Below are 26,576 nucleotides of genomic sequence, written 5' to 3'. Positions count from 1 at the left end.
TGCAACACTCATGATGGTCAGGGAGGGCAGAGGCGTGGTGTGTGCTGACAGCCGGCCACACTGGGGAGGGGGCCGGATGAAGCACCTCGACACGCATTAATGGTCTTGACCACACAAAACTGAGCTTCATACTCACCGTCCGGGAGTCGGGAAGGGAGCAACAGGCCTCGTCTGCTCAGTTCCGCCAGCGCCAGACACCCGCCATGCCAGGCGTTGTCTGTCTCCTGGAAACTGAAAGCACAAAGAGCCTGAGACCCAGCACAATGCCCCCCACAGCCCAGAGTGAAAGTCCACCCAAAAGCCTCACTAAAACCCTGAGTTTATAAAATATCGGTCAGTAACGAGATAAAGTACTCCAAATCAGCTGAAGATAACGGCCATGTTCAGGTCTCCGGAGAATGAGTAAATATCCTGGGTCAGCCTCACACACCCCAGGGAGAGCAGCCCACACACGTGCCCACTGCACCTTCGGGCCAGAGCAGCTAGCTCTCTCAGCCGTTTAAGCAGTTGCGCCACTCAAGAAATGCTGGGCTCACAACACAGTGACTGCATCAAATGAAGGTTAGGAAAATGTTCACAGGAAGGGCAAGGAGACCCCCTTTTCATGGAGCCCCTGCTGGCTTGAATGATGAATATTGAGATTAGGAAGTTAGAATAAAACAGCATATACAGAACTTGTTTTGTACTGTTTGAAACAGACTTTCAATAAACAACTGAAAAGCCACTCAAATCATAAGCAAAATTTCGTATTTAATAAAAAATTCCTGAAGTGGTTTGGAAGCTCTCATGTTTAAAGGTGCAGCTCTGGCATAATAACTAGCGAGAATAACTCTTTCTTACATCAACAACTGTTTCTTACATCAATAACTGTTCTGAGAGTTTCCACGCCTGGCTGCCAAAATAAACATGGACATATACTTCACCCAAAAAACCAGAGAAATTACAGGACTCTCTCCAATTCTGAATAAATTAATTTGATGGCAAAGAAATGTTTAGGAAAACCAAATAAATTGCATCACTGGCTGGCAACAAACGCAAGAATACTCAGATAGGATAGAAGCTAGGCTTATCTTTTCACTCAAAATACACTTAGCAGTGTCTCCCACATGCCAGGCCCTGCTCTGGGCTCTGCGGAGACACGCTGACCAAGACAGACACAAAAGCTGCCCTGGACCTCGCCAGCAACCAGTGACTCAATTCCAATTATAACTTTCTTAAGTTCCAGATGTTTATCAAATGTCTGTCCCAAAGACTATATGACCGTTTCCACAATTTAACATTGCACTTTGTGTACTTCAGGATTTCAGTTGGAGAGAAGTGCTTTCTGCTTTCCATTAAAGATTTAATAACATCTGGAAGAAACTGATAAAAGGTCAGCAGTACGATGACTCACTTATCACTAAAACACTCGCCAGTCACGCCATCGTTTCTCAACTAAACGGGTGTGCACTGTAGCTTGTCAACAGCTGTGGACAGTACAGGACCTTGCGTCAGGCTGTAAAATGCCTGTGGCCCAAGGCGGCCGAGGAGGACCACGGTGTGCTGCCTGCACTGCTGCTTCTGCTCTGCCCACTCCAGGAGGACATGGACCCTCTCCAAGGCCAACCTGCACAGCGGGGATGGACACAGACACTAGGACGCAGAGTACCGAGTACCGCCAGAGCGCCCAGTGCCTGAGGGCAAGCTCCTGCCCCAGAGCCAAGCCCCAGACGACCATGGGAGGGCCCGGGGTCTCAGAGGAGTGGAGACAACAGCAAACAGAAGGGCCGAGACAGCAGGCTCAGGAGAGAGAGGGGGGCCAAGATGGGCTCGGGGCCACTGGCCTCACATCGGCAAGGGTACCCAATGAGGACCATCTGGAAGAGCAGAGTGGGGCGGCGTGGAGGGCGTGGGATGAGCGAAGAAGACGTTCTTATCCTTCCACCCACCTCATACCCACTGTCCCTAGAAGGACACGGAGAAAGGGGGACGGTGCGTGCAGGGTGCAGAGCAGAGGGGGACACCCCATCACCTTCATCTCCTTCTGAACTTTTAACTGCAAACAGCACTAGAACTCAAGGAAAAGCCTGGGAAGAAGCCGTGAAGAGCATTTCCTGCTGAGACGGGGCTGCTCCCGCGGCCACAGCAGCACCACCATGGCACACCCAGGACCCAGGCCGCAGGGCTGAGGCCCATCTGCTGACTGGAGAAACCCGCGGGCTCAGTGCAGATGGCAGACACAGAGGACCCGGCAAGGCCTCCCGGGGTAGGCTGCTTGCACCCACCCTGGACTGGTGGGTCTGGGCACCATCTCTGGGATCCTGTCCTGAGGCCATCGAGGGGCTAACGCGTGGTTTTCTAAGTGGTGGGAGGGGTAGGGGAGTGCAGGTACTGAAGGGCACCTGCACATTCTGGGGCGGGACCTGGGAGGGGAGCAGAGGGCCTGAGGAGGCCCTCTGGGGCTCAGTGGGAGGCCCCAGCCACATAATCTGGCCCAGAAACAGGGCAGGGAGCAAGGTAACAGTCCCAGGAGTCAGGTGTTCTTACATGTAAAGGAATTAGTGTCCTATTTCTGACCCACTGCAGAAATGGCTGGCAGCTCACCACATACCCCAGGAGGACACAAAAGGAGGAAGGAGACCAGAGCGGCCTCTGTGCTGGGTCGCCAGCCAGCCCGGCCACCGCCAACCTCACACCCCAGCCCAGCTGGTACCTGCTTCTCCCGGCTGCGCTGACTCCTTTCTATGGCCTGTTCTGCAATCAGGAGTTTCACGCCCATTGTGTAAGGTCCTGTCCAGGGAAAGACTGCCTCCCCAAGGGCCCACTCAGGCCCCTTCACTCAAAGTTGTGTTGGGCTTCTGGCCTTGGGAATCCGGAGCAGTGAGACCATTTCTACCCTCCACAACCCAGACACAAAGATCAGAGGAATTCATTAAAACGACAAAATAAAGGCAAAGCAGCATTTGGAGATTAACTAGGACGAGTGAAACTGGAGTAAGGTTGCAGGCCGAGAGCAAGGAACATACATCTGACCAGAAAAGCATGTTTTGGGAGAAAAGATGCTAGCATTCAGGGGAGACACGTTGGGGTGAAGGGCTCACAGCCCTTGAGGCAGAGGCACAGCGGCTAGAGAAGTGACAGGGTTTGAGAGCCAGACGGGAGGGGACCCAGGAGCGCATGGGAGGGGAGACTGCAGAAGGAGCAGCAGAAGGAAGGGCTGGACAAAGACGGCTTCAAATAGCCAGAGTGCTGTGCAGAAACACTCTAAGGAAGGAAAGAGGAAAGCGAAGCGCTTGAAGCAGACAGCCACCCCAGGGGAAGGGGCTGGGAGGAAAGGCCGGAGGCCCTGGCTCCTCCATCCTCCCAAACCCCCCGCGCCCCTGGTTGCCCTGAACCCACACCTCTTCACCCAGGACCAGTGGGGTGCCCGTGTCATCTCGTGCCCATCAGCAAGCCCCCGAAAAAGAACTCCAGGAAGACACTCTACAACAAGCCAGCAGAGTCATCATGCAGACCCACGGTTCTGCAGAGTCCCGCGAAGCAGCACGTGTCTCCTGCCACAGGAAGACACAGTGGCCACACATGCAACATTACTCCAAAACAGTAGTGTGAAACTGTTTCCTGCAGTCCTTAAACCTCACCAATCAGGCTCGGGGCCCAGGGTAGGAGGAGCCCACGCCCCTGGGACCCCGTGGGCCGGCTTGGTGACCGAGGCCCGAGTGCCCATGAACACCAATAGCACAGCTCTCACACGCACGGGGGCACCAAGAAGAGAAGCAACCGGCTGACAAGGGTGGGACCACAAATGGGGGCCGAACACAACACCCATTCTCAAATCACCTGCTTCTGAAAGTAAGGGGCAAGCAGAGCAAGAGTCCTGGTGAGCAGCTGCACTAACGCGGCACCCCAGCCCACCTGCGCTGCTCGGGGCTCTGCCCTTTGCCCCTGGCCTGCAGGTCCCAGGCTCAAACTCCCACACCTGCACCTCGGGCAGGCCGAGGGTCCCCAGGATCCCCTGAGAGGAGAGGACGGATGCAGCACAACCACTGGCACATGTGGCTATGAGATTTAAATCTGATGAAATTAAATAAAATTTGGGATTCAGACCTCAGTCACACTAGCCTCTTTTAAGATCTCAACAGCCCCAGATCTAGAACAGGCCGTCATCACAGAAAACTCTCTCGGACAGAGCAGCCCTGGTTTCATTCCAATGAAAACAGGTTTCCTTGAAGGATACGTTTCTATGTGTGGACACGCGCAAAACTGACCTCCTTAAGGTTTTTAAATGTAATGGAGCCTAAGCCGACAAAAGAAGTATATCAGGGTGGGATGAATTGGGAGATTAGGATTAACATATATACTAATATGTATAAAATAGACAACTAATGTATAGCACAGGGAGCTCCACTTCACTGTACAGTAGAAACTAACACAACATTGTAAAACAACTATACCCCAATTTTTTAAAAAAAAAGACGTATTAGGGGCACACACACACACAAGAAATATATCAGAAATAACTAGAGTCCTCAAATTTAACTTCAAAAGGAAAAGAAATGGTTTCAGAGAATCTGATAACTAGCTCAACTGAAAGAAAACATAGGAGGAAGTAAGGAAAGAAAAGCCACTGCTCTTACCCAGAAACACATCTACCCCTCTGATCTCCCCACATACCTGAAACAGTCCAGCACAGACCCGGCCACATCATCCGCCAGCTCTTTGGGAAGTCTTCCAGCCAACCTACCGATTCTGAAAAGCAGAAGCAACGTCAGCATCTGTCAGCATCACCAGCCCGTCGAGGGCACACGCTACACTAGGAATGTCCCGAGTAACTGTCCTTCTCTCCAGAGGATGGCAAAGAGGCTGATTCTGCTCCATAAAAGCCACCTGCCCCATCAGGGAGCCCATCACACTGACATACAGAGACAGGACAGGCATCTGGGGGACCAAGGCAAAGGGAGTCCACAGGGCAGGTGCACTTCTCAGACAGTCAACGGCTCCCAGCTCAGGCCACCAAGGTCCATCCCATGCTGCATGCCAACCGGGCCGGCTCCCATCAAGTCACTGCCCAGGCTGGGTCCCGGCCAGCGGCACCCCAGAAAGGCCCACCCTCCCAGCCCATCGTACTCCAAGCAGACAAGACTTTGGGCTCCGAGGTTGGCCAAAAGCCCCCGTGTGAGCCTCCTCTCCCCGGCATTCGCTATGTGAGTGGATTGGCAAGGACACCCGTAACCTCTGTGGGGACGGCCCATGGGCACCTTCACCCATTTTCCTTTTCTCCACAACATCTCCTTTGTACTCTGTCCCCTAACCCGCCCTGGCCCCACTGGGTGTGCCGGGGCGCCTGTGTTGGCTGTTCCCTCAGGCGTAGCAGAGGGGGATGCCAGCCCCTCCTGGGGGCTCTGGAATCAAGTGAGGCCGTGCAGCATCTGCTCTCTACATGGGGGGCCGCCCCTGGCTGTGGAGGCAGGAGGTGGGGGTCGTGGCAGTGAGGACGTGAGGAGCAAGGAAAGGAACACCTGAAGGTAAAAAAAGCAAACGCGCTCATTCCAGCCAGAAGGGCAAGAACATGAAGAAGCCACTGACCAACCTCGGTGATTTTCTTGAAAATTAGAACAAAAAGCAGTAAATGTAAATTAGGAAAAAATCATTCTACCTTTTAAAACTCTGGGAGCTGTCTGTAGCCCTCCAATTCCACAGGAAGTACTGAATGATTAAGGAGACTCAGTAGACCTGCAGGCATCTGGGGCATAAGCTGTGAGCCCCCAGCCCAGCCCCCCCCGACCAAGTGCAGTCACCTACCCTTTGGCCGCAGACCACCGCACAATCGTGTCCTTGTCCTTCAGCCCAACCAGCAGCTGCTCTGGAAGAACACAGGAAGGCTGGTCTGTGAGCCCCACGGAACCACCCAGAGTTTTAGATGAGCTCTCAGTTCCCAGCTTTAAGGTAACCCACCCTGCACACCACTCAAAACAGTACCATAAAGGCAATTACATGAAGAATCTCAATTCTAATCACAATAAAAGGACATTTCCTTCTGTGTGTCTTTAAGTCATCACTTAAGGGCAATTTCTGTCTTAGCTCCTAACAGTCACTGGGCAGAGAGCACCAGCGAGGAAGGCCAGAGGCCAATGAGGGAGGCTTCCCAGAGAAAACAGCTTCTGCCAGAGGCTGCAGAGAGCAGCTCTCCTAGGGACAGGGTCTGAGAAATGCTCAGCCTCTAGGAAAGGCCGCACAGAGGGCTCCCAAGCAGTACAGGCCTTGCAAGCCGGTCAGTGGAAGCCCTGGTGGAGGGCACATGGCAGCACAGGGAGCCTGATGCGGAGGCAGGACGGAGCCTGTGGAGGTGCACAGGTGCACTGCGACCAGGGCGGTCTAGGGCCGCAACGGGGGGCGGGGGAGACAGCAGATGCACACAGCCCCAGCCTCACCTCCCACCCTGCAAAGACCAGAGGTAGGGCCAGGTCCCCTGCAGGCCGAGATGAGGTGGCCCCCACTCACCTATCACGCTCTCCACCTCCTCGGGGACGTCGTCCTCTCCATCGCTGTCAGGGGTCTCGGTCTGTATCCCTGGATCTCTAGGACTCTGGACACTCAGCTGCAGGCCCGCAACCAAGGAGCGGCAGCCACGCTGGTACCTGCAAGAAGCAAACAAACACACCTCAGACCTGCTGCAACAACTTGGAGCTAGAAGATCCTGATGACTGAACTCAACAATTCAGTGTCACTGTGAAAATTCCATGTGCTTTAGAGGTACAGGATGGACAGGAAGGAAACTGAGCAGTAACTGTCACCAGCATGGATTGTCAAGGAAGATAACAACCTCATCTGAGCCACAGAACATAGATTCACCTTCTAGATGACTCAGAAACCCTCACGTGTCAGAAAGTTTTCTTAGCAGAAAGGCAGGTGACAAAGTGTGACAACAAGAATGCACCCAACAGGGCTTCCCTGGTAGCGCAGTGGTTAAGAACCCGCCTGCCAATGCAGGGGACACGGGTTCGAGCCCTGGTCCAGGAAGATCCCACATGCCACGGAGCAACTAAGCCACAACTACTGAGCCTGTGCTCTAGAGCCCGTAAGCCACAACTACTGGAGCCTGCGCTCTAGAGCCCATGAGCTACAACCACTAAAGCCTGTGTACCTAGAGCCCGTGCTCCACAACAAGAGAAGCCACTGCAACGAGAAGCCTGCACACCGCAACGAAGAGCAACCCCCGCTCGCCGCAACTAGAGAAAGCGGGTGTGGCGCAACGAAGACCCAACACAGCCAAAAATAAGTAAATAAGTAAATAAAAATAAAAATTTTTTTAAAAAAAGAATGCACCCAACAGAAATGGCAGGGAGGGCACGTTTGAATCCACTGGCCTTGGCCTTACTTCCACAGGCTCTGCCTCCAGGTCCCACCTGAGCAGAGCCCCACCCCCTGCCTCCGGGCCAGATGCCCGCCTTCCACACCAGGGGCCACAGCTGGTCCATGCCAGCTCCCACAGATCCTGCCTCCTGAATGGCTCTCACCACTTCCTGCCGCCCACACCCGCCTCCCCACCTGCTGAGGCCACCAGCATCACCTCCTGCAGCGCCATGAAGGGGCCAGCAGCACAGGCCAGCTCAGCCCCTGAACCTCTGCCTGCCTCAGTTCCCATCTGTAAAATGAGGCCCCACCCAGAGCGCTGCAACGAGGCCAGGTGGGAGGATGTGCACAAAGCACTCAGAACAGGCCCTGTGCAGAGAAAGGCCCAAGAACGCCTCCCGTCCTAGAAGCAGGACAGGCACGCTTGGGCCTGACTCTGGGGCAGCCCCATCTCAGGACAGGGCCTGGGGCATAAAAGGTGACCAGTCGAGTTACAGCACGATTATTGGGGGCCACAGCCTAAGGCCAAGTCCAGTTCCAGATAACTGGGGCTTCAGAGACAGAGCCAACTCAGACACTGTTTAGCTGTGGCCTTGAGGCCTCAGATTCTGTGAAACAAGGATGGTGTGGGCAGTTCCCAAGATGGAGGTTCAATCAACTGCCAATGGCCAGTGACTTAATCAACCATGACTATGCAATGAAGCCTCCAATAAAACCCAAAAGGAAGACTTCCCTGGAAGTCCAGTGGTTAAGACTCCGAGCTTCCACTGCAGGGGGCGCAGGTTTGATCCTAGTCTGGGAACTAAAATCCCGCTTGCCACATGGCCGGGCCAAAAAAAAAAAGGAGTGGGTTAGGACAGCTTCCAGGTTGGTGAACACAGGGAGGAGCAGGAAGGGTGGGGAACTCAGAGGGCATGGAAGCCTTGTGCCCTCTCCCCAGGCCCTGCCCTCTGCATCTCTTCTACCTAGCCGTTCCTGAGTTATAGCCTTGTATAATAAACCAGTAATCTCAAATAAAATATTCCTCTGAGTTCTATGAGCCGCTCTAGCAAATTATCAAACCCTCCAACCTGTAGCCAGACTGTCAGAAACACAGGTGACAACCTCGACTTGCAATTGGGGTTGGCAGAGGGAGGAGAGGTGTTGAGGCGGGGGGAGACAGTCTAGTGGGCTGAGCCCTTAACCTGTAGGATCTGGTGCTGTCTCCACAAAGACAGAGTCAAAACTGAGTTACACAGTAGGACACCCAGCTGGTGTCCGACAACTGCCTGGCGTTGGTCTGGAAAAGAACACACATCAGAGTTGTTGTCAGAATCAGAGCAGCAACAGGTAACTGAACCACGGAGAACATCACCAGGCACCACAGGACTGTTGTCAAGATCATAAAGCTCCCAGCAAGCAGCAGGCACTGGGCAACGACTGTCGACACTGTTACTGTTCTCCAATGAAGACCCACGAGGACTCTACCTCACAGGAAAAGTTCTCGATATCGTCCAACAACCAGGGACCAGACAGGCTGCCACTGGACTTTCCCTCCTGACTTAACCACAAATCTAGACAAAGTGTATATACCAACCGCTGGCAGGCACAAGATGACAACCAAGGCATGGCTAAATCCCTCAGAGCAGGGAAGCCCCCAGGTGCACCCAACTTCCCCTCTGCTTCCTCCCAAAGGCACTTTCTAAACCACAGCACAGGAAAGTACAGCCCGAGCATAGCCGCCGTCCTGCTGCGCAGAAAAAAGAAATCTTGACTAGTGAGATGGCTACTAAGTGGGGATTGACGCTGAAGGAAGGGGAGCTGAGACAGCATCCCAAATTCTCCCTGGATCCTCAGGCCGCTGTGAGGCGTGTGAGACCCAGACGCGCCATCAGAGAGCAGCTGGGAGGCCAAGAGAGCCAAACAGAGTCCACAGGGCAAGTAACGCTGGGCAGTCACTGAAGTGTGGGTCCAGCAGGAAGGACTGAAAGGCCACGCATGAGACGTGAGCGGCTGCTGCAGGAGCAAGGGCCACACCCCAGCGGGGGGAACTGAGAAGGCCTGCGCCCCACACAGCAGGAAGGGCACTGCAGCCAGTTACCTGCCTGTCACTAAGGGGAAGGTAACCAAAAAGGGAATGAATCTAAAAGATTAAAAGGGGCTTCCCTGGTGGCACAGTGGTTGAGAGTCCGCCTGCCGATGCAGGGGACACGGGTTCGTGCCCCGATCCCGGAAGATCCCACGTGCCGCAGAGCGGCTAGGCCCGTGAGCCATGGCCACTGAGCCTGTGCGTCTGGAGCCTGTGCTCCGCAACGGGGGAGGCCACAACAGTGAGAGGCCCGCGTACCGCAAAAAAAAATAAAAGATAAAAAGAAAATGTATCAGAGGGGATAAAATGAAAAAAAGACGGAAGAGAGAGAAAACAAAGAGCAAGACGGGAGACTGAACCCACCACATTAATGATCACACTCAGTGTACAGAGAGATACAGGCTGAACCAAGTAACTGGGGTGCTAAATTACTCTCCTTCCCACGTAAATGCTTGGAGTACTTGTGATAGCTCATCTTAAGGTGTCCAGCTGACCGGGTCACAGTGCCGAGATATTTCCTTAAACATTATTCTGGTTGTGTCTGTGACTGTGATTGTGGGTGAAATTAACATTTAAGCTGTGGGCTTAGTAAAGCAGGTTGCTCTCCCCAGTGTGGTGGGCCTTGCCCAATCCATTGAAGGCCTGAGGATCACAGACAGGCTCACTCTCCCCCAGTGAGAGGGATACTTCCTGCCTTCAGACTCAAGCTGAAACATCAGCTCCTCCTGGCCTCCAAGCCTGCCAGATGTGGGGACTTGCCAGCTCCACAAGCATAAGCCAATTCCTTATGATAAGTCTCTCTACACACACACACCAATTGGTTCTGTTTCTCAGGGGAGCCCTAATACAGCACAGAATGTTAATTTTCCACAGCATCTGCAAAGTAACCACTAACATTTAGTCTCATAAACAACTTACAGAACAAGCTGTATACAGAACACCTAAAAGGTATTTCAGTAAAACATCACTAAAACATAACACACTTCTCTGGAATTTCCTATAACTGGAGACAAACTTAATCAAATAATTCCTCCCAAACCACACAAATGAATACGTGAAATAAAACTGAAGACTGCTAAAATGCAGTACCACCCCCAGCACAGCAAACAGTCTGTTTCCGGGGGAGCCACTACTTCAAAAGAACCCTTAAGACATCGTTTCCATCCACAGGCAGAGACAGCTCTCCTTTCTGAGTAAACCTCAAGGAAGGAGCCCATGACCCAGACTGAGGTGACCAGAATGGAGCGTTCCCTATGGTGCGACCCGCCAGTGAGGCTGCCCTACACTTGAATGACAGGCACTCTGAGTGAGTGCAAAACAAGCCTTCCTTGTCATCAGTTCCACTTCAAGATTCTACCTGGAAGATGTGGGGTCAGAAAATAACCGAAAGAAAAGGTGTTCCCTTCAAAATCAGAAACACCGCTGAGACTGGGGAAAAAATGAAAGCAGGAGGACACATCAATCAGCCCACTGTGTCCAGCCACCTGAAACACCTGACCCCGCGCCAGCCTCCCGACACACCCTGGTCGCGCGGTCACCACTCAGTCCACTCACCTCCACTTGGCCACCTGGGGCTTCAGGAAGGTCAGGCCCAGCCGCTGCACGAGCTTCACCCCAAGCTTCCGGAGCAGGGTCTGGTTGCTGTCGCGGAGCCTGCAGTTGTCCAGGCACTGGAGAACGGTGGCAGCTGTGAACACAGCACATCTTGCTCAGTTTGGTGGGAAGGGTTTGTGTCATCTCCCAAACCCACCAACCCCACCTGACACGCACGACACCAAAACCAGACACTTCCACAGGCCCCCCCAACCCCAGTCAGTGTGAAGGCCCACATCTACGCTGGACCCCTTGAGCTCTGCTTCATAAAGACCCTTTCACCCCATGTCATTTACTAAGTGCAGCTGGAGTCGGACCTGCCCAACCCTCTCACTGTGAACCACGGATCTGGAGATGGAACGCAGAGGAACCCAGAGAGGGAACAGTGTCCTGGACAGAGAGAGCGGGCACGTGCCTGGAGGGTGGAGCACATGCAGGCCGTGAGGACCATGCAGACAGGCTTAAGCATGAGGCTGCAAGGACGGGGAGGGGTCTCTACGAGCAGGGAAACTGTGTGATCGGGCCCCCCTGCTGGCAAGACTATCTGGGGCAATGAGGAGGGCATCGGGGGAAGCGGAGGCCAGGAGAGCACGCAGGACCATGTTTCGTGTGAGACAAGGAGGGGGCGTTCAAGACAAGTTGAAATGGCATCTGGGTAACTTCCCAAAAGACCCAAACGGCGCACAGTGACCAGCGTAGGTATAACTGACAGTAACTCAAGAAGGACCTGGGATCTGTGTGTGCGAGTCCATCAAGGACAACGTGTGACGATGCTGAATGGCGACTGCTCATGTTCTCAGATGTGACAATGACATCAAGGTTATGTTTCCAAAGAGAGTCAACAGATGCCAGTGGAATGATAGGGTGTCTAGGTGGTGGGTGAGGGGGAGCATGGATGAAACAGGAGTGCCCATGAATTAAAAACCTGAAGCTTGTGATAGAAATATGAGAGGTCACTATACCAGTCAGTCTTCCTGTACGTGTATGAAATGTTCCATGATGAAAACTTCAAGAAATAGACTCTACTACCTAAATCTGATTCATACATCTTCTAAAACATAGACTAAGAAATTTCTCTTGTTCCAGGCAGTAAGCCTTCCTGCAGTGAAAATCACTATACTGATTTTCGTAAGTTGAGGTTCAATCTAAAATTAAGAGAATGAGGCAAAAAGGGCAAATGATGTAGCCATGGTGCTGGGAAGAATGCAGCTGGGCCCCCAGGAAGCGAGCCAGAAACCTCAGGGCTTCATCTACATCCCAAGGTCCCCAGGATCAAGATCAGACAGTCAGGGCATCAGGAACCCAGACCTCCTCCCTAAGAGGCCTGAGGCCTAACAGTCAGATTATTAACACATACGTACATACACACACACACACAAAGAAGACCAAAAAAAAAGACCTATGATAGTATCCAAATATAGCAAGTCACAGATTTTTGTGCCTGTGAATAAACTGTTAAAGAGACACATTTGATCATAATTCAGGCAAACTCATGTCACAAACACACCCTCACTTACAAATAAACCTTACCGTAGGGTAAACAGTCTTCACGTTTTCCATGCTTAAATATTTGTGCCTTAAAAAAAAGAAGAAAAAATTCTGTTAGAATCTGCAAATACATTTACAAATTTAAAACATAAATTATCAAAACAATTCATCACATCTTCCAGGATTTTTATTCTAGACACTCGCCAGGAAATAACAAGAGAAGAGTTTCTGTACATGACAAAGAAAGGAATTACAAGCGACTAGAGAAGAAATCTTCCAAAGGGGCAACGTAAACCAGAGATGCAGCGGTGAGGCCGCACTCACTGACACATGCCCACGTTGAAGTTAAGGGTGCTGGCCTGTAAGGAGAGTAAAGAATCGTACCGGGTTTCCATGACTAGCGTGTACCTGAAGGTACCAAAGGATAAGAGTTACAGGTCGAATTATCCGACACAAAGGTAAGGCACCCACGTACTCATCCTCGTTCTGATCCAGCAAAGGAGAAAGGGCCCCTCCTGCTTCTCACACACGTGGGGCCGGCAGGCTGTCAAAACCTCAAAACCCGGAGTCCTCAACCTGAAATTTTACCGTCCACTTTCAACTCTGCAAGACTTGGGTATCCAAGCCCTTAAACGAAGAACCCTAAAGCTAAGCAACTCTAAGAAAACAGCTAAGGAACTTCTTCTCCTTCAAGAATTACTATTTGGGGCTTCCCTGGTGGCGCAGCGGTTGAGAGTCCACCTGCCGATGCAGGGGACACGGGTTTGTGCCCCGGTCCAGGAAGATTCCACATGCCGCGGAGCGGCTGGGCCCGTGAGCCATGGCTGCTGAGCCTGCGTGTCCGGAGCCTGTGCTCCGCAACGGGAGGGGCCACAACAGTGAGAGGCCCGCGTACCGCCAAAAAAAAAAAAAAAAAAAAAAAAAGAATTACTATTTAACTGGCAAGGTGAGACCGCTTCTGTCTTAGACCGTCTGAAGGTACGTGGGCCCAACTGCACTGGACCCCATCCCCCAACACCAGGTCCTGCTGGTGAAGGAGCTGCTCAGCCAAGGTGAAGAGAGTGAACACCACCCCAGACACTTAGTCAGTGGTGTTTCACATGGAGACCAACCACTCCGGGGCCCTGGACACTCTGAGGCAGGCTCACAGGAGAACAAGACACAGGGCTCAGACCCACAGGCCCAGGACATCCCAACACTCAAAGCACCGTGGAACCTCCCAGCCAGTGGCCCATGGCTCCACCGCCTCTCCCAGCACACGTGATAAGTGCCTCACATCACCAGCCCTGCTCTGGCCCTCTGCTGCAAAAGCCCCTTGGCAGAAGTCATGCTCTCCTTCGTGCTTTCTGCCCTTCTTCTCCCCGCAACAACTCAACCCCAAAACCATGAGCCAGACATCAGATTAGGAAGTTCAGGACATTTCATTCCCCCACACCTTTCCATGACCCACACTACAAGTGGAGAAGGACCCCCGGACGTTCACGGGCCACATCTGAAATATCTCCATTTCATGACTGGTAAACCACTCCCAAAACACTTGAAATGTTTGTCTTTACAATCTGGGTTTACAAGGAGGGGGAAAGTCACCTGCATCCCCTAGCTTCTTCCTGGTGAACTTTTTTTTTTTTTTAATTTATTTTATTTTTGTCTGCACTGGGTCTTCGTTGCTGTGCGCAGGCTTTCTCTGGTTGCGGCGAGTGGGGGCTACTCTTTGTTGTGGTGTGCAAGCTTCTCATTGTGGTGGCTTCTCTTGTTGTGGAGCACGGGCTCTAAGCATGCAGGTTCAGTTGTTGTGGCCCGTGGGCTCAGTAGTTGTGGCTCACGGGCTCTAGAGCGCAGCCTCAGTAGTTGTGGCACACGGGCTTAGCTGCTCTGCGGCATGTGGGATCTTCCCGGACCAGAGATCGAACACATGTCCCCTGCATTGGCAGGCAGATTCTTAACCACTGTGCCACCAGGGAAGCCCCCTGGTGAACTTTTAAAGGAGTCAGGGAGGTGGCTTGGTGGAAAGGAAGGAGGAAACCATCCTGCAGCCGATGAGTCTGAGCAGGACGTGTGAGCCCCAGGGTGAGCCACCCACAGCCCTGGGCACAATGCCCGCCACCCTCCTCCTGCAGCAGAGGCCACGAGAGCAACCCCAGCTACGCTGGCCATCAGTCTCCTGCCCCGACTGCCACAACAGGACCAGTGGACTGGCTCAGAAGGACAGACACCCAAGCTGGTGGCCATGGAGCTGGTCTGGGACCAGGAGTAAGGAAAGGGTGGGCCGCACCATGCAGCCCACTGCCGTCCCTCACCTGCCTCGATCCCTCCAGCTCCGCTGCAGCCTCCATGCAGGCCACTGCCGTCCCTCACCTGCCACGCATCCTTCCAGCTCCGCCGCGGCCTCCCCCAGGAGCTAGGACAGGCCTTCATACAGGACTCAGACAGTCCAGACCCCAGCAGTAAAGCTTACAGAACAGACCACTGTGGTTAGATATCTCTAACTTTAAAAAAAACTAAATGTCAGGGTTCACATAAACAACCTGGATGCAACGGTCTCAGCTCCAAACTGCCTCACATACAAACCAGGACAGAGAACCTGGCCGAGGATGGGGCTTCACCGAGGGTCCAGCTCCTCCTCCAAGCAGGAGGCCCAGCCTGCAGGGCTGAGGGGGCGTCTCAGGGCTGGCCCAGCCCAGATCGCAGCGCCAGCGTGCCCTGCGGACACATACCACCTCCCCTCTGTTTTCGGAGCACAAAGCCATCCACACGGCCAGTGCACACAAAGACAACCGGTGCCACAAGGAAACAGCTGACAACACGACAAGCACACAGGTTATAAAAACCACTCAGGTCTCAATCAACTTTCAAAGTTACAGTAATTATACGCTTAAAAACACAAATAAATGTCTTGGTATAAAAATAACTAACATAAATTTTGCCAAATTTTCTAAAACTGTGAAGCACACTCTAGTACGCCAACAGCTCTATGGTAGAAAATACCACCAGGAAGACTTACCGTCTCAGCTGCTGAAGCACCAGAATCACTGCTGTCCTTTCTGAACCCTGCCCACCCCAAGCTCCGCGCTGAGTCCGGGCAGCAAGAGGGGAGGCCTTGCCACACCCAGCTGCACAGCGGGCAGACACAACCAGATTAACAGACATGAATGCACAGTTAAGCATCACTGAACTCAAAGTACGCACTCTGCGTTCTCTTCCAGTGGATACTACAATCAGAATTACTATCATGGGGGAAACAACAAAACTTTTTGTTTTAAAAAGAAGTCCTCAAAATGGTATGCTGATTATGTAGAATACACACTGAAGTATTTACAGGCAGCGGAGTGATTTAATTTAAAACAGTTCAACAACACAAGTGTGTGGTTGTATATTTTATTTTAATATACACACATGTGTGCACATGTGCACACACACACACAACGTGTATACATAAAGTCAGGGATTCAAGGACTTCACAAAAGAGCCTAAAGAAACTAAAAGGATAACAAAGGGATTTTATAAACAACTTTACAACAACAAATTAGACGGGACTTCCCTCGTGGCGCAGTGGTTAAGAATCTGCCTGCCAACGCAGGGGACACGGGTTTGAGCCCTGGTCCAGGAAGATCCCACATGCCGCAGAGCAACTAAGCCCGTGTGCCACAACTACTGAGCCTGCCCTCTAGAGCCCACAAGCCACAACTACTGAGCCCTCATGCCACAACTACTGAAGCCCGAGCGCCCTAGAGCCCATGCTCCAAAACAAGAGAAGCCACCGCAATGAGAAGCCCGCACACCGCAATGAAGAGTAGTCCCTGCTCGCCGCAACTAGAGAAAGCCCACGCGCAGCAACGAGACCCAAAGCAGCCAAAAATAAATAAATATATATATATATATATTTTTAAAAAAAAACAAATTAGACAACCCAAAGGAAGTGGACAAATTCCAAGACAAATTCCAAATAAGCAAAAATGGCTTAAGAAATAGAAAATCTGAATAGACTTGGATCATGTAAAGAAATTTAAATTAGTACTTTAGAATCTTTCCATAAAGAAAACCCCAGGCCCACATGGCTTCACTAATGAATTCTAGCAAACATTTAAGGAAAAAATACATCCTACATAAACTTCAAGAAAACAGAGGAGGAACAGTTCCCGGTCCTCGCCTGATACAAAAGCCACAGACATCATAGGAAAACCGCAGATCAATGTCCCTCATGAACAAACATATAAAAATTCTTAGGACTTCCCTGGTGGCACAGTGGTTAAGACTCCACACTCCCAAGGCAGGGGGCCTGGGTTCGATCCCTGGTCAGGGAACTAGATCCCACATGCATGCTGCAACTAAGAGTTTGCATGCCACAACTAAGGAGCCGGCGAGCCGCAACTAAGACCTGAAGCAACCAAATAAAATAAATAAATTAATTAATTAAAATAATTTCTTTTTTAAATCCTTAACAAAATACTAGCAAAATGAATCCAGGAACATATTAAATGGATTTTACTCCATGACCAAATGGGATTTATTCCCCGTTTGCAAGGAATGCAAGGCTGGTTTAACATTCAAAAATTAATTTATATAATACATCATATTAGCAGAATAGAGAACAAAAACATACAATCAGCTCAGTAAAAGCAAAAAAAGCACCTGACAAAATCCAACATCCACTCATGATAAAAGTTCCCCATCAACTACAAATAGAAGGGAACTTCCTCAACATGATAAAGAGTATCTATGAAAACCCACAGCTGGTATCATACTTATGGTAAAAGACTGAACGCTTTCCCCTAAATAAATAGCAAGAAATCGCAACAAATTTTCGATGTTGTGGTGAGAAGGTGCTCCACACTAGAAGTGGGGCTACAAGAGGAGGATCCAGCTTGTCCCAGATGACCCTGAGGGGCTCCACAGAGTCAGCAAAAACACAGAGCAGAATCTTCCAGAAGGGTGGAAGGGAGTCTAAGCAATCAACAATATTAAGACCATATTAAGGGCTAGTGAACAAAAGAAAAAGATAAGCAAAATACAAGAAAATCAAAACTGTACAAGTTGTGGTCCACACGTGAAAGAAACAAAAATAAGACAGGATTCTGATCAACGGGAATGTTAGAAAGTAGATGCCATCTGACATTAATACCAGGCACAATGCTCCTTCATAAGGACCCTGGGACTGCAGAGCAGAAAACGAACCCCTGTCATGAATGTTATTCACTGTAAAAGTTACAAACCAATAATTCTAAGCCCAAGACTTAAAGAAGGATACAGAACAGAAGGGAAATGCTGCCAACTCGTATCATGTACAAGTGAATACACACAGGCACTGGCTGAGAAGAAGCAACGGGCGAGGCAGGCAGCACGGGAGGAAAAGCACCATGACGTCCTCTTACAAAGAGGGGTGGGATCAGGAGACCCTGTGGAGAGGGGATGGCAGAAGAAACAGGTCCAGAGCACCTAAAAACAGTGACATTGTCAACAAAGCTGGGAGATAGCAGGAGGGGCATCAGCAAGCCAGCAGATGGGCTGCAGCACATCGTGCAGGAGGAAGGGGCAGCAATCACCCTCAGCAGAAAGCGGGCTGTCTCCGGGAGAAGGGGCTGTGCTGACAAGAGCAGACAAGGGCTGATGTGTTTTCATCACCAAGCCTCTGGACTGCTTAATCTCTTCACCAAGTGTAGAATAAAAATGATTTTTCAAAGAAGAAGGAGCTCTTCCTACACTACCCACTGAATGCGCTGAGGATTCTCCACGAATGTCACACAGAGAAGCATCCAGACCCCTGACCACCTGTGTGACGGGGCAGGAAGGCACCCTCTCTGAATCTCAGTTTCCTCAGTAAACGACATGCGGCAGTGATGGTACCAGTTCGCTGAGCCACTCAGAGAATAAAATGCAAATGAACATAAAACGCATGATATTAACCGATGAGATCTGAATTGTCTCCTACCTGGTAAATACAGACATATTCCTTTCGTTTGTCCAAAAACTATTTTCTTTTAAGAACTCTTCCCTAGGTTTCATTTACAAAATTTAAAGTTAACTTACTCCATGTAAATTCAAATGCATCCAATTTAATATATTTTAGACATAAGTCATCCATTTTCAGAACAATTACTCCTGAGCAGAAACACTTGGTTCCTTCCATGTGAGGACTTGGAATCTGGGAGGGAGCCAAAAGCACCAAAATACCCACTTACAGTCTACAGACCAGTGGTGTGATGGGGTCCACACAACATGCGATGAGGTGCCTAATAGTGCCGGGGGGCGGCGGGGGGGGGGGGGGGGGCGTCAAAAACAAACCTCACAGAGAAGCTTCCCTTCAGCAGCTCTCAGCGCAGGGACAAGGTCTACCGATGGGTACCCCATGCGGGCGGGCCGCGGGTACACTGTTCTACTGGAGCATTGGGTCAGACGGGCACCTTGGCCAGTTCACCCCCCTCACTCCTGGCAGCTTTGTTATGAATAGAGCAGAGCCTCCTTTTACTCTCAAATACATAGTGTGGATAAAAATCATATGGTCACCCTATGTGGCAAGTTCTCTGACCCCCTCCCCTCCACAGTTGGGGTCTCTGGGGTCAATGCCTCCCTCCCTGGGGCCAGGGGTCTTCCAGCTGCTTCAACCAACAGAGCCAGGCAGAAGCAACACTGTGACTGACAAGCCCAGGACCCTCTGCCTGGGACACTCTCCCTGGAAACCCAGTAGCCACATGCAGAGGTGCCACGCAGGAGCCACAGTCCACAGGCCCAGCTGAGCCTAACCCTTCTAGTCACCCACACAGTGCAGGCTTCTCAGGCAAGGCCCTTGGCAGCAAGGGGCAGAGACAAGCACCCCCCCAGCCCATGCCCTGGCCTGTCAGGACCCACAGAATCCACACACAACAGCTGCCATGCAGAGCCACAGGCTTAGGGGGTGGCTTGTCCACGATAGACACAACTCCCTCCTTAGGATCCGTGTGAGGGACTGAAATCTCACCCTGCAGGCACCACCCCGGCAGCAGTGTGTGGGACACATGGGGAGGCCACTCTCAACGTCCGGGAAGCTGAGGTGGGGCACCTAGACCAGGGCAGACGGTCTGCAGGGGGAGGGAGGCTGGACAGGCAATGGCAGGAAACAGAACTGACAGCACCTGGTGACCACTTAAACGCTCTTTGATCTCATTCACTGATAAATAATAAGAATTTAAAATACGAGGAAAGGCCCCAAATGCTCTCACACATGAACATCCTTCATTTGTCAAATTCCTTACAAAGTCTAAGTAAGAGAAAAGAACAAGTAGTGAAGACTTCCCAGGACAACTGTCACTGACACAGCCCGCCACTGGGCATGGGCAGATGGTGACAGTCCCCCATGGTCCCCACCCCACAGAGGGGACCAGCCCCGAGGCCAGGCTGCAGGCCACTGTCTGGACCAAAGGGGGCCCAATACCCCATCTTTTATGGGTTCAAGGTGGGTTCTTTTTTTCTTTATGGTACGTGGGCGTCTCACTGCTGTGGCCTCTCCTGTTGCGGAGCACAGGCTCCGGACGCGCAGGCTCAGCGGCCATGGCTCAAGGGCCTAGCCGCTCCGCAGCATGTGGGATCTTCCCGGACCAGGGCATGAACCCGCGTCCCCTGCATCGGCAGGCGGACTCTCAACCACTGCGCCACCAGGGAAGCCCAAGGTGGGTTCTTTTTATCCCTACACTTTTCCTGACCTTGAAGCCCACAGGATTTCCCAGGGGCGGGGGTGCTCTGTACGCACAAAGGCAAAGGTCACAGGAGTTACAGACTCTCCCATGAACAGACCTAGAAGGGCTAAAGGGATGAAAAGGAACAAAAATCACAGAGGGCCAGGGCTTTGATTTTGTTTCTTAGTCTATTTTTCCACGTAAAGTAGGGCCGTCTTCACTGCCCTTCCCTCCTGAGAGCACACGGTCCAACCCGGCACGTGCAGAGAACAGTGACCCCCAGCAACGGGAGGAAGCGGCCGACAGAAATGCTCTCATCTCCAGATGGTCAGGAGGATCCATCAGCCAGGCCACTAAATGGGGAGTGTACCCCATTTTTCATGGAAGCATAAAACATGAGCCAACTGAAAACCACCAGCTGGAAGCACACACTCCATACAAGCCATCACACCACAGAGAGACGAGACCACATAGCACACCCATCTGAGGAGAGATGACCGCCAGGTCTGTTCCTGTTGTTCTAGAAACCAGCACAGCACAAAGTGCAAACAAATGCATTTCTCAGTAATCACTCTAAACCACCACACCTTCTGATCACTACCCACCCAAGCCAGCTCTTCTGCACCATGCAACCAGCTTCCCTCCCCAGGGCATGTTCTCCAGCCATAAATCACAGGCTGTCGGCTGTTGAGAGCAAGTCCGCCCGGCTGCCAAGCAGGAGATGCTGGTCTGAGGCCCCTGAAGGCACCACTGAGTCAAGGGCAAGAAAAGCAGCTCCACCCTAGGCCCTGGGAGAAAGGGGCCCACACCACACGGCTCAGGGGTGCCACTTACTAGCACCCAAGAATTACCCTGTGAGCTGATGAGCACTGGCACTGAGGGGCACCTCACTGCATGACGGCCCCATTCCCAGTCCCTCAGAAAGATGTGACATCACAAACACACCAACCAGCAGACAGGATGGGGCTCAGGCAGGACAAGCTCCCCCATTCTGTGCTCCTGAGTCCTGTCCCAGGGCAACAGAGGGGACCACGCCCCAGTATCACAGCTGTTCCTGGATGTGCACACACGAAGGGGACAAAACGTAAACAGAAAGGACCATCAGCACTGACACAACAGTTTCAGGCTGGACGCCACTCCAGAGCTTGACTGATGGTCCTTGCTGGAGCCACAGAGCCGAGCCAGGACCAAATCTTCCATGGAAGGCAACAGAGTCCAACAGCTTGGCGCCCTCTGAGTAACACCCAAGGGCGCTATACAGACGAATTCTCTTAACTCACGCTCCAGGCCCCCCTTCCCTGCAGGTCAGAGGAGAAGAACCCCACCACCTGCACCACCCTCCACCCCGACACACACACACACACACACACACACACACACACACACACACACCTGGCTTGTAAAAATAAAAGGGAGGGGGAGGGCCACCACCACCCCAAGAAATGACAGTAACCTGAAACTGTACAGGGGATCACCAAGAAATATAGGAGGACAACTGGCCTGAAGGCCATGCCCACTAGACTGTGCTCAGGACCAGGCCTGAGGGAGGGGAGGGGCAAGCCAGCCCAACCAGAGGCACCTCCCACCCCAAGAAGCAGCAAGACATCTGTTCTCTCGAGAGGGTGCCTGGTTTACTTCCTCAGGACTGCATACACTAAGGGGAAAACAAAAAACTTCCAAATGTGGAAAAAGTTTAGTGTTGAAATTGAGTTTTCAATGGCTAGGATAAACAGCTGATTATTATCAGCTAGGACCCAGAATGAAAAAATACAATTCTGATAAAATACACTTATATCAAGTAAACTATAATGGATTTTAAGTACACAAATATGTAAATAAAAATTAACTTCAAAAAGAAATGTTTAAATGATCAAAATAATCACATTAGTTTTATCTTCCCATTATGTGTTAAATCTTTTCCTAACCTAACAGTGAAATCCCAATCATAAACACACACCTTCACAGGAGGGGAGACGGCCCGGCCCACCCCGCCCCAGTCCCTGACTGCAGCTTCCTGCGTCCTGTCTGGAAGATGAGGCTGCACGGTGCACAAGAGCCCAGAGGACACTTGACGACTGTGACCTCCTGTTTTCAGATGTCAATCTGCTCATAACGATGTATTCCACCACCTTATTATCTACCCAGCTTCCTCAAATGTTCTAAACAGCCGCTGCGGAAGTCAGGATCCTAATAACAAGCTGCATTAAGATGTTCCCGTTTAAATGACCCCTCCTAGACCCTACCTAGCGTTTGGGCTGCCTATGGTCCTACTACACAGAGGGGCCCAGCTTTCCAGGGCAGGGGGCGGATGACTGGGAGGCCACTCGGGGTGGCCCTCGTCCAGCCCACCCACCCCAAGACAGCGTGGTCAGACTCTACAAACCATGAGCAACCACACAAAGGTACAGGCACAAGCAGGCTTTCTACTGCCCCGATACAGGAATTTCAAACACCATGTAGCAAAAAAAAGCTAAAAGCTCTTCCCTTAAAAGGGTCAGAATCAGTCTGAAGGGCAGCAAAGATGCTGCCCCACCTTGACCTCCACTATGGGAAGAGCAAGCCTGAGGATGGCAAAGACCTGCAGGAACAATCTTGGAGGGAGAGCCAGACCAGTCGACTCCAGTCCCTCCCGAACATGCCCTGTTAGGACCACTTACTCAGTGCTAATGATTCTTCAGATAAAAATCAATTCTCAGTCGATTCACAAGTACCAAAAACACTGATCATACATCTCTTATTTGCCTAACAAAGTGACGTGTAAAGGATGCAAAAGGCATAATTCCTGCCACAGAAACTTAGAAATGATCAACATAAAGCCTGAAGTTCCCAGAGCAGAGGTCAGAGGAGGAGGCTGTGACACACAGGGGAGCGTCCCGAGAAGAGCTGGCTCGGACGCAGGAAGTGGCAGGGGTCGTGCTCTGGTGCCAAGCCCAGGGGGAGGAGGGGGCTCTGTGCGGAAGTGAGACAAGAGGAGACACAAGGAGGAAAGGGAGGAAGAACCTCGCCTGGGACCAGATGGGCAGAGCTGAGCCCACTGACGGGCTTTGACAGGGCAGGCGACCTGGGCAGCAGAAAGCAGCATGGGACCCAGAACACCCAGAGGCGGTTGTCACTGCCCAGAGGGACCCTCCAGACTGGGCCAGCCCCTGAATGGAGGGAGGGCAGCAGCAGGCAGATGGCCGAGAGGACCCTGGACAGCGTGGAGGATGGGCCAGGGAAGCGGCCAGCACAGCCCAGGGAGCACCGGACCAGTAAAGGAGGGCGGGGCCGCGGAGACGCCTCAAGCCACCTCCCCACCTTGGGGCTCGGCCCTGGACTTAGCCTGTGAGAGCACAGCCAGCGCCGGCCAGCATCCTCCTCTGCAGCTGGGTCTCACTCGCAACTCAGGCAGGAGGAGGGGAAAAGCCACAGTGCGGAGCCTGAAGCACAGCAGGTGCACAGAACCAGGGCTCTGGGACCAAGGACTAGGGTCAGTGGAGAGTCGGGCACAGACAGAGCCTGAGGGACCCTGCGCTGGAGGGCAGGTGAGGGTGGCCAGGCAGCCAGGTAAGTGGGGGCTACGAGGTGGGGCACCACGGTGGAGGGACACTGGCCAAGCAGTCTGCATTTGTCTCACAGAGCACAGCGCTCTGTGTCTGTCTCATCCAAGAGGCAAAGGCACTGCGATGGCTAAGCCCCTTCCCGTGCAAGCGTGGGCCCAGGCTGGCTGCCTGCAAGCACACACCTGTCCAGCAGGACACGTCACCCCATCACACAGCAGGTGTACAAACCAGGCCGCCGGTGAACGGAGACAAGCCTCACACAGTGCGTGTTCTAACAAGACCCGTGCACTGGGCAGCCCGCCATGCATAAAACAGAGTCACGTGAGATTAAAGCAGCCTCAGAGTTGGCTGCTCCACAGCTTAGACCCCCAAGGAAACTGAGGATGACTTATTTCACCTGAATCCTATAGGAGCACACGAACATTACATAAACATCCACACCCTGAAAATGCTCACATTCAAATGGCTCTACCACGTTTTCCTCCACTGGAAACCCTGCCCCAGGCAAGTGCTATGACTAAAAAGCCCAGTTTGGTTAACTTGTCCTCTAGCCAAACAACTTTAATGAAACCACAGGGTGCCGTTCCCAAAGAATCCTGAAAGAAGAAGAATCAAAGCCACATGAGAAATGTTCTGGGTAAGCAAGTGCCTTCTCTTCAAGTTCAGGGGTGAGCTCACGCCACGCTGAGTCCAGAGGCCTGCTGCTTCCCTTCCACAGACAGGGGCATGGAGAGGCGCTGCCCCCGCTGGGATCTCAGGTGCTGCTGTAGGACCCGCTCCTCCCTGGGGGACAGAGCTAACCACGTCTGGAGTCTGGGGCGCGCATCCGGGGTGCAGCCTGCCCGTCAGAGGGTGCGGGCCACCTGCTCGACAGCCACCCTGACCTGGACACGAGGCTCCTCCACGTCCTTAAACCACGTGCCAAAGCAGGGCCCCCGCCCTCCCCACAAGGGGCTCAGGCTGTGGGACTGTGGGCATCTGCTGTCTTCACTTCCCTGCTCTTTAATCTTGTTTGTGACTGCTTTACCCTTTAACAAGGTGTACTTGTGACAGTGACAGAACGGACAGAAGAACCCTCACTGTGAAGGGGGGACAACCCCAGCAGCTGGCAAACAGAATGTCGCGCCCCCGTCCGCTGCCCACCCTCGGGAAGCACACAGAGCCACCTGTCAGTCAGTCTCTAATCTGAGGAGCCAGAGCGGAGACAGCATGCCTGCCAGTGTGAGCGGAGTGCAGCAAGTTCAAATGGCCACCAGCCTCAATTTTCAATATTGTGTTTCCCTTCCTTGAATTTCCTAGATTTCCATTAATCCTAATGCTTAAAGAGGGACTAAACCAAAGGGTGTTTCAAAGATCTACAGTAAAGAGGCCTTCCAAAGAAATGAAGTTGCCAAACACTTATTTCCCTGCCAGAGGGTTAAAAATCATCCCTGCAAGACGAATAGGCTTCAAGGGAAGTAAAAATGAAGCGCCAGTTTCGATGGTACTTGTTACGAGTCCACCTGTTTCGCCTAACCCACACTAATGAGCAGGTGGATAGAATGAAGCCAAGTGCATCGAAGGAGGCAGACGCAATCCTGAAGCACAGCACACCTGCAGGTTTCATCATGCACAGGGGACACCCAGCCTCCCCGTTCAGGTCTGACAAGCTCATGGCGAAACCGCTCCCGCCCGGGAGAGTTCAGCACCAACACTGTCTCCTCCTGCCCAGGCGGCAGTAGCAGCAATTAAACCAAATTTCTCCTTCAAAAAAAAGGAAAGAACGTGCATGATTCCAGAAAGACCTGGGTTTTCCAGAGGAAGCACTGGGCTTCTGAAGGCTCCAGAAGGATGTGCCTGCCTTGGGAGCTGTGGGAGGGCCAGGCCTCCCCTCCCCTGGCAGGGCTCTTACACCAGGTGATACCCTCACTGAGAGCGCATCTCCCCGACAGCTCCAGGGTGCGGCTGCCGAAGGGCCTCGGCCCCGCAGGGCTTCCTGCTCTGGGCCAACAAGCGGGCAGGGACACAGGGTTCAACTTTGCTAAGCATTTGGGAAAATCATTTTATTCCTCAGGAGGAAGAGAAAATGGAGGCCTTCTCTCCTCCTGAGTGTCAAACGGGGAGATGTCCCAATAAAAAGCACTTCCCCACTCATGGCCAGTGAAGGGGCCAGCAGGAGGGCAGCAGCGGGCTTGCCAACGCCTGTGCCCCACCCGGGGAAGAAGGAACAGAACTTGGGAACAGGGTTTCCCTGGTGGCACAGTGGTTAAGAATCCGCCTGCCAACGCAGGGGACACAGGTTCAAGCCGTGGTCTGGGAAGATCCCACATGCCGCACAGCAACTAAGCCTGTGCACCACAACTACTAAGCCTCAGCTCTAGAGCCCGCAAGCCACAACTACTGAAGCCCGGGCACCTAGAGTCCGTGCTCTGCAACGAGAAGCCACCGCAGTGAGAAGTCCTCACACCGCAATGAAAAGTAGCCCCCGCTCGCTGCAACTAAAGCCCACACACAGCAATGAAAACCCACCATAGCCAAAAATAAAATAAGTTAAAATAAATTAATTTTTTAAAAAAACTTGGGAACAACCTAGTGACAAGCAGTAAGAGGATCAAAAACGTTAAAAAAAAATGCACTGGCGCCCCCAGGACTCTCGCTGGTGGCCTGAACACACAGGCCTGCCGCTGCCAGTCCAGGCAGGGGTTACACAGGCCTCGCCAGCTGCACGCCCCAGGGGTGGTCACTGCTGGCTCCAGCCCCATGGTGGAGGCACCTGCGGCTCAGCTACCCTGACCTGAACACAGCAATGGCCTCTGGAGAGGCAGCTTCCAGGCCAGGGGGGCCTGGCAGGAGACCCCAGGAGCCTGTCAAGGACACAGATTCCAGACTGGGGGAAGGAGGTCTAAAGCAGGACAAAAGTGAGTCAGG

At 52.3% G+C, this 26,576-nt stretch overlaps 1 protein-coding gene across 1 annotated transcript in view; it reads right to left on the bottom strand.

Moving 5' to 3' along the window:
* The window catches only part of TBCD (tubulin folding cofactor D), a 176,825-nt gene that overhangs the window by 118,892 nt on the left and 31,357 nt on the right, over positions 1-26,576 (bottom strand). The window contains exons 8-13 of the mRNA XM_065897953.1: positions 12,524-12,569; positions 10,955-11,087; positions 6,481-6,617; positions 5,782-5,842; positions 4,654-4,728; positions 137-231 (exon numbers count right to left, since the gene is read on the bottom strand). Coding sequence (XP_065754025.1) covers positions 137-231; positions 4,654-4,728; positions 5,782-5,842; positions 6,481-6,617; positions 10,955-11,087; positions 12,524-12,569 — 547 coding nt within the window. The remainder of the gene's footprint in view (positions 1-136; positions 232-4,653; positions 4,729-5,781; positions 5,843-6,480; positions 6,618-10,954; positions 11,088-12,523; positions 12,570-26,576) is intronic.

The sequence above is a fragment of the Phocoena phocoena genome, chromosome 19, assembly GCF_963924675.1.
Source record: "Phocoena phocoena chromosome 19, mPhoPho1.1, whole genome shotgun sequence".
Classification (NCBI taxonomy): domain Eukaryota; kingdom Metazoa; phylum Chordata; class Mammalia; order Artiodactyla; family Phocoenidae; genus Phocoena; species Phocoena phocoena.
Note: the sequence above shows the minus strand (reverse complement) of the source record. Positions and strands in the feature narration are given on the sequence as shown.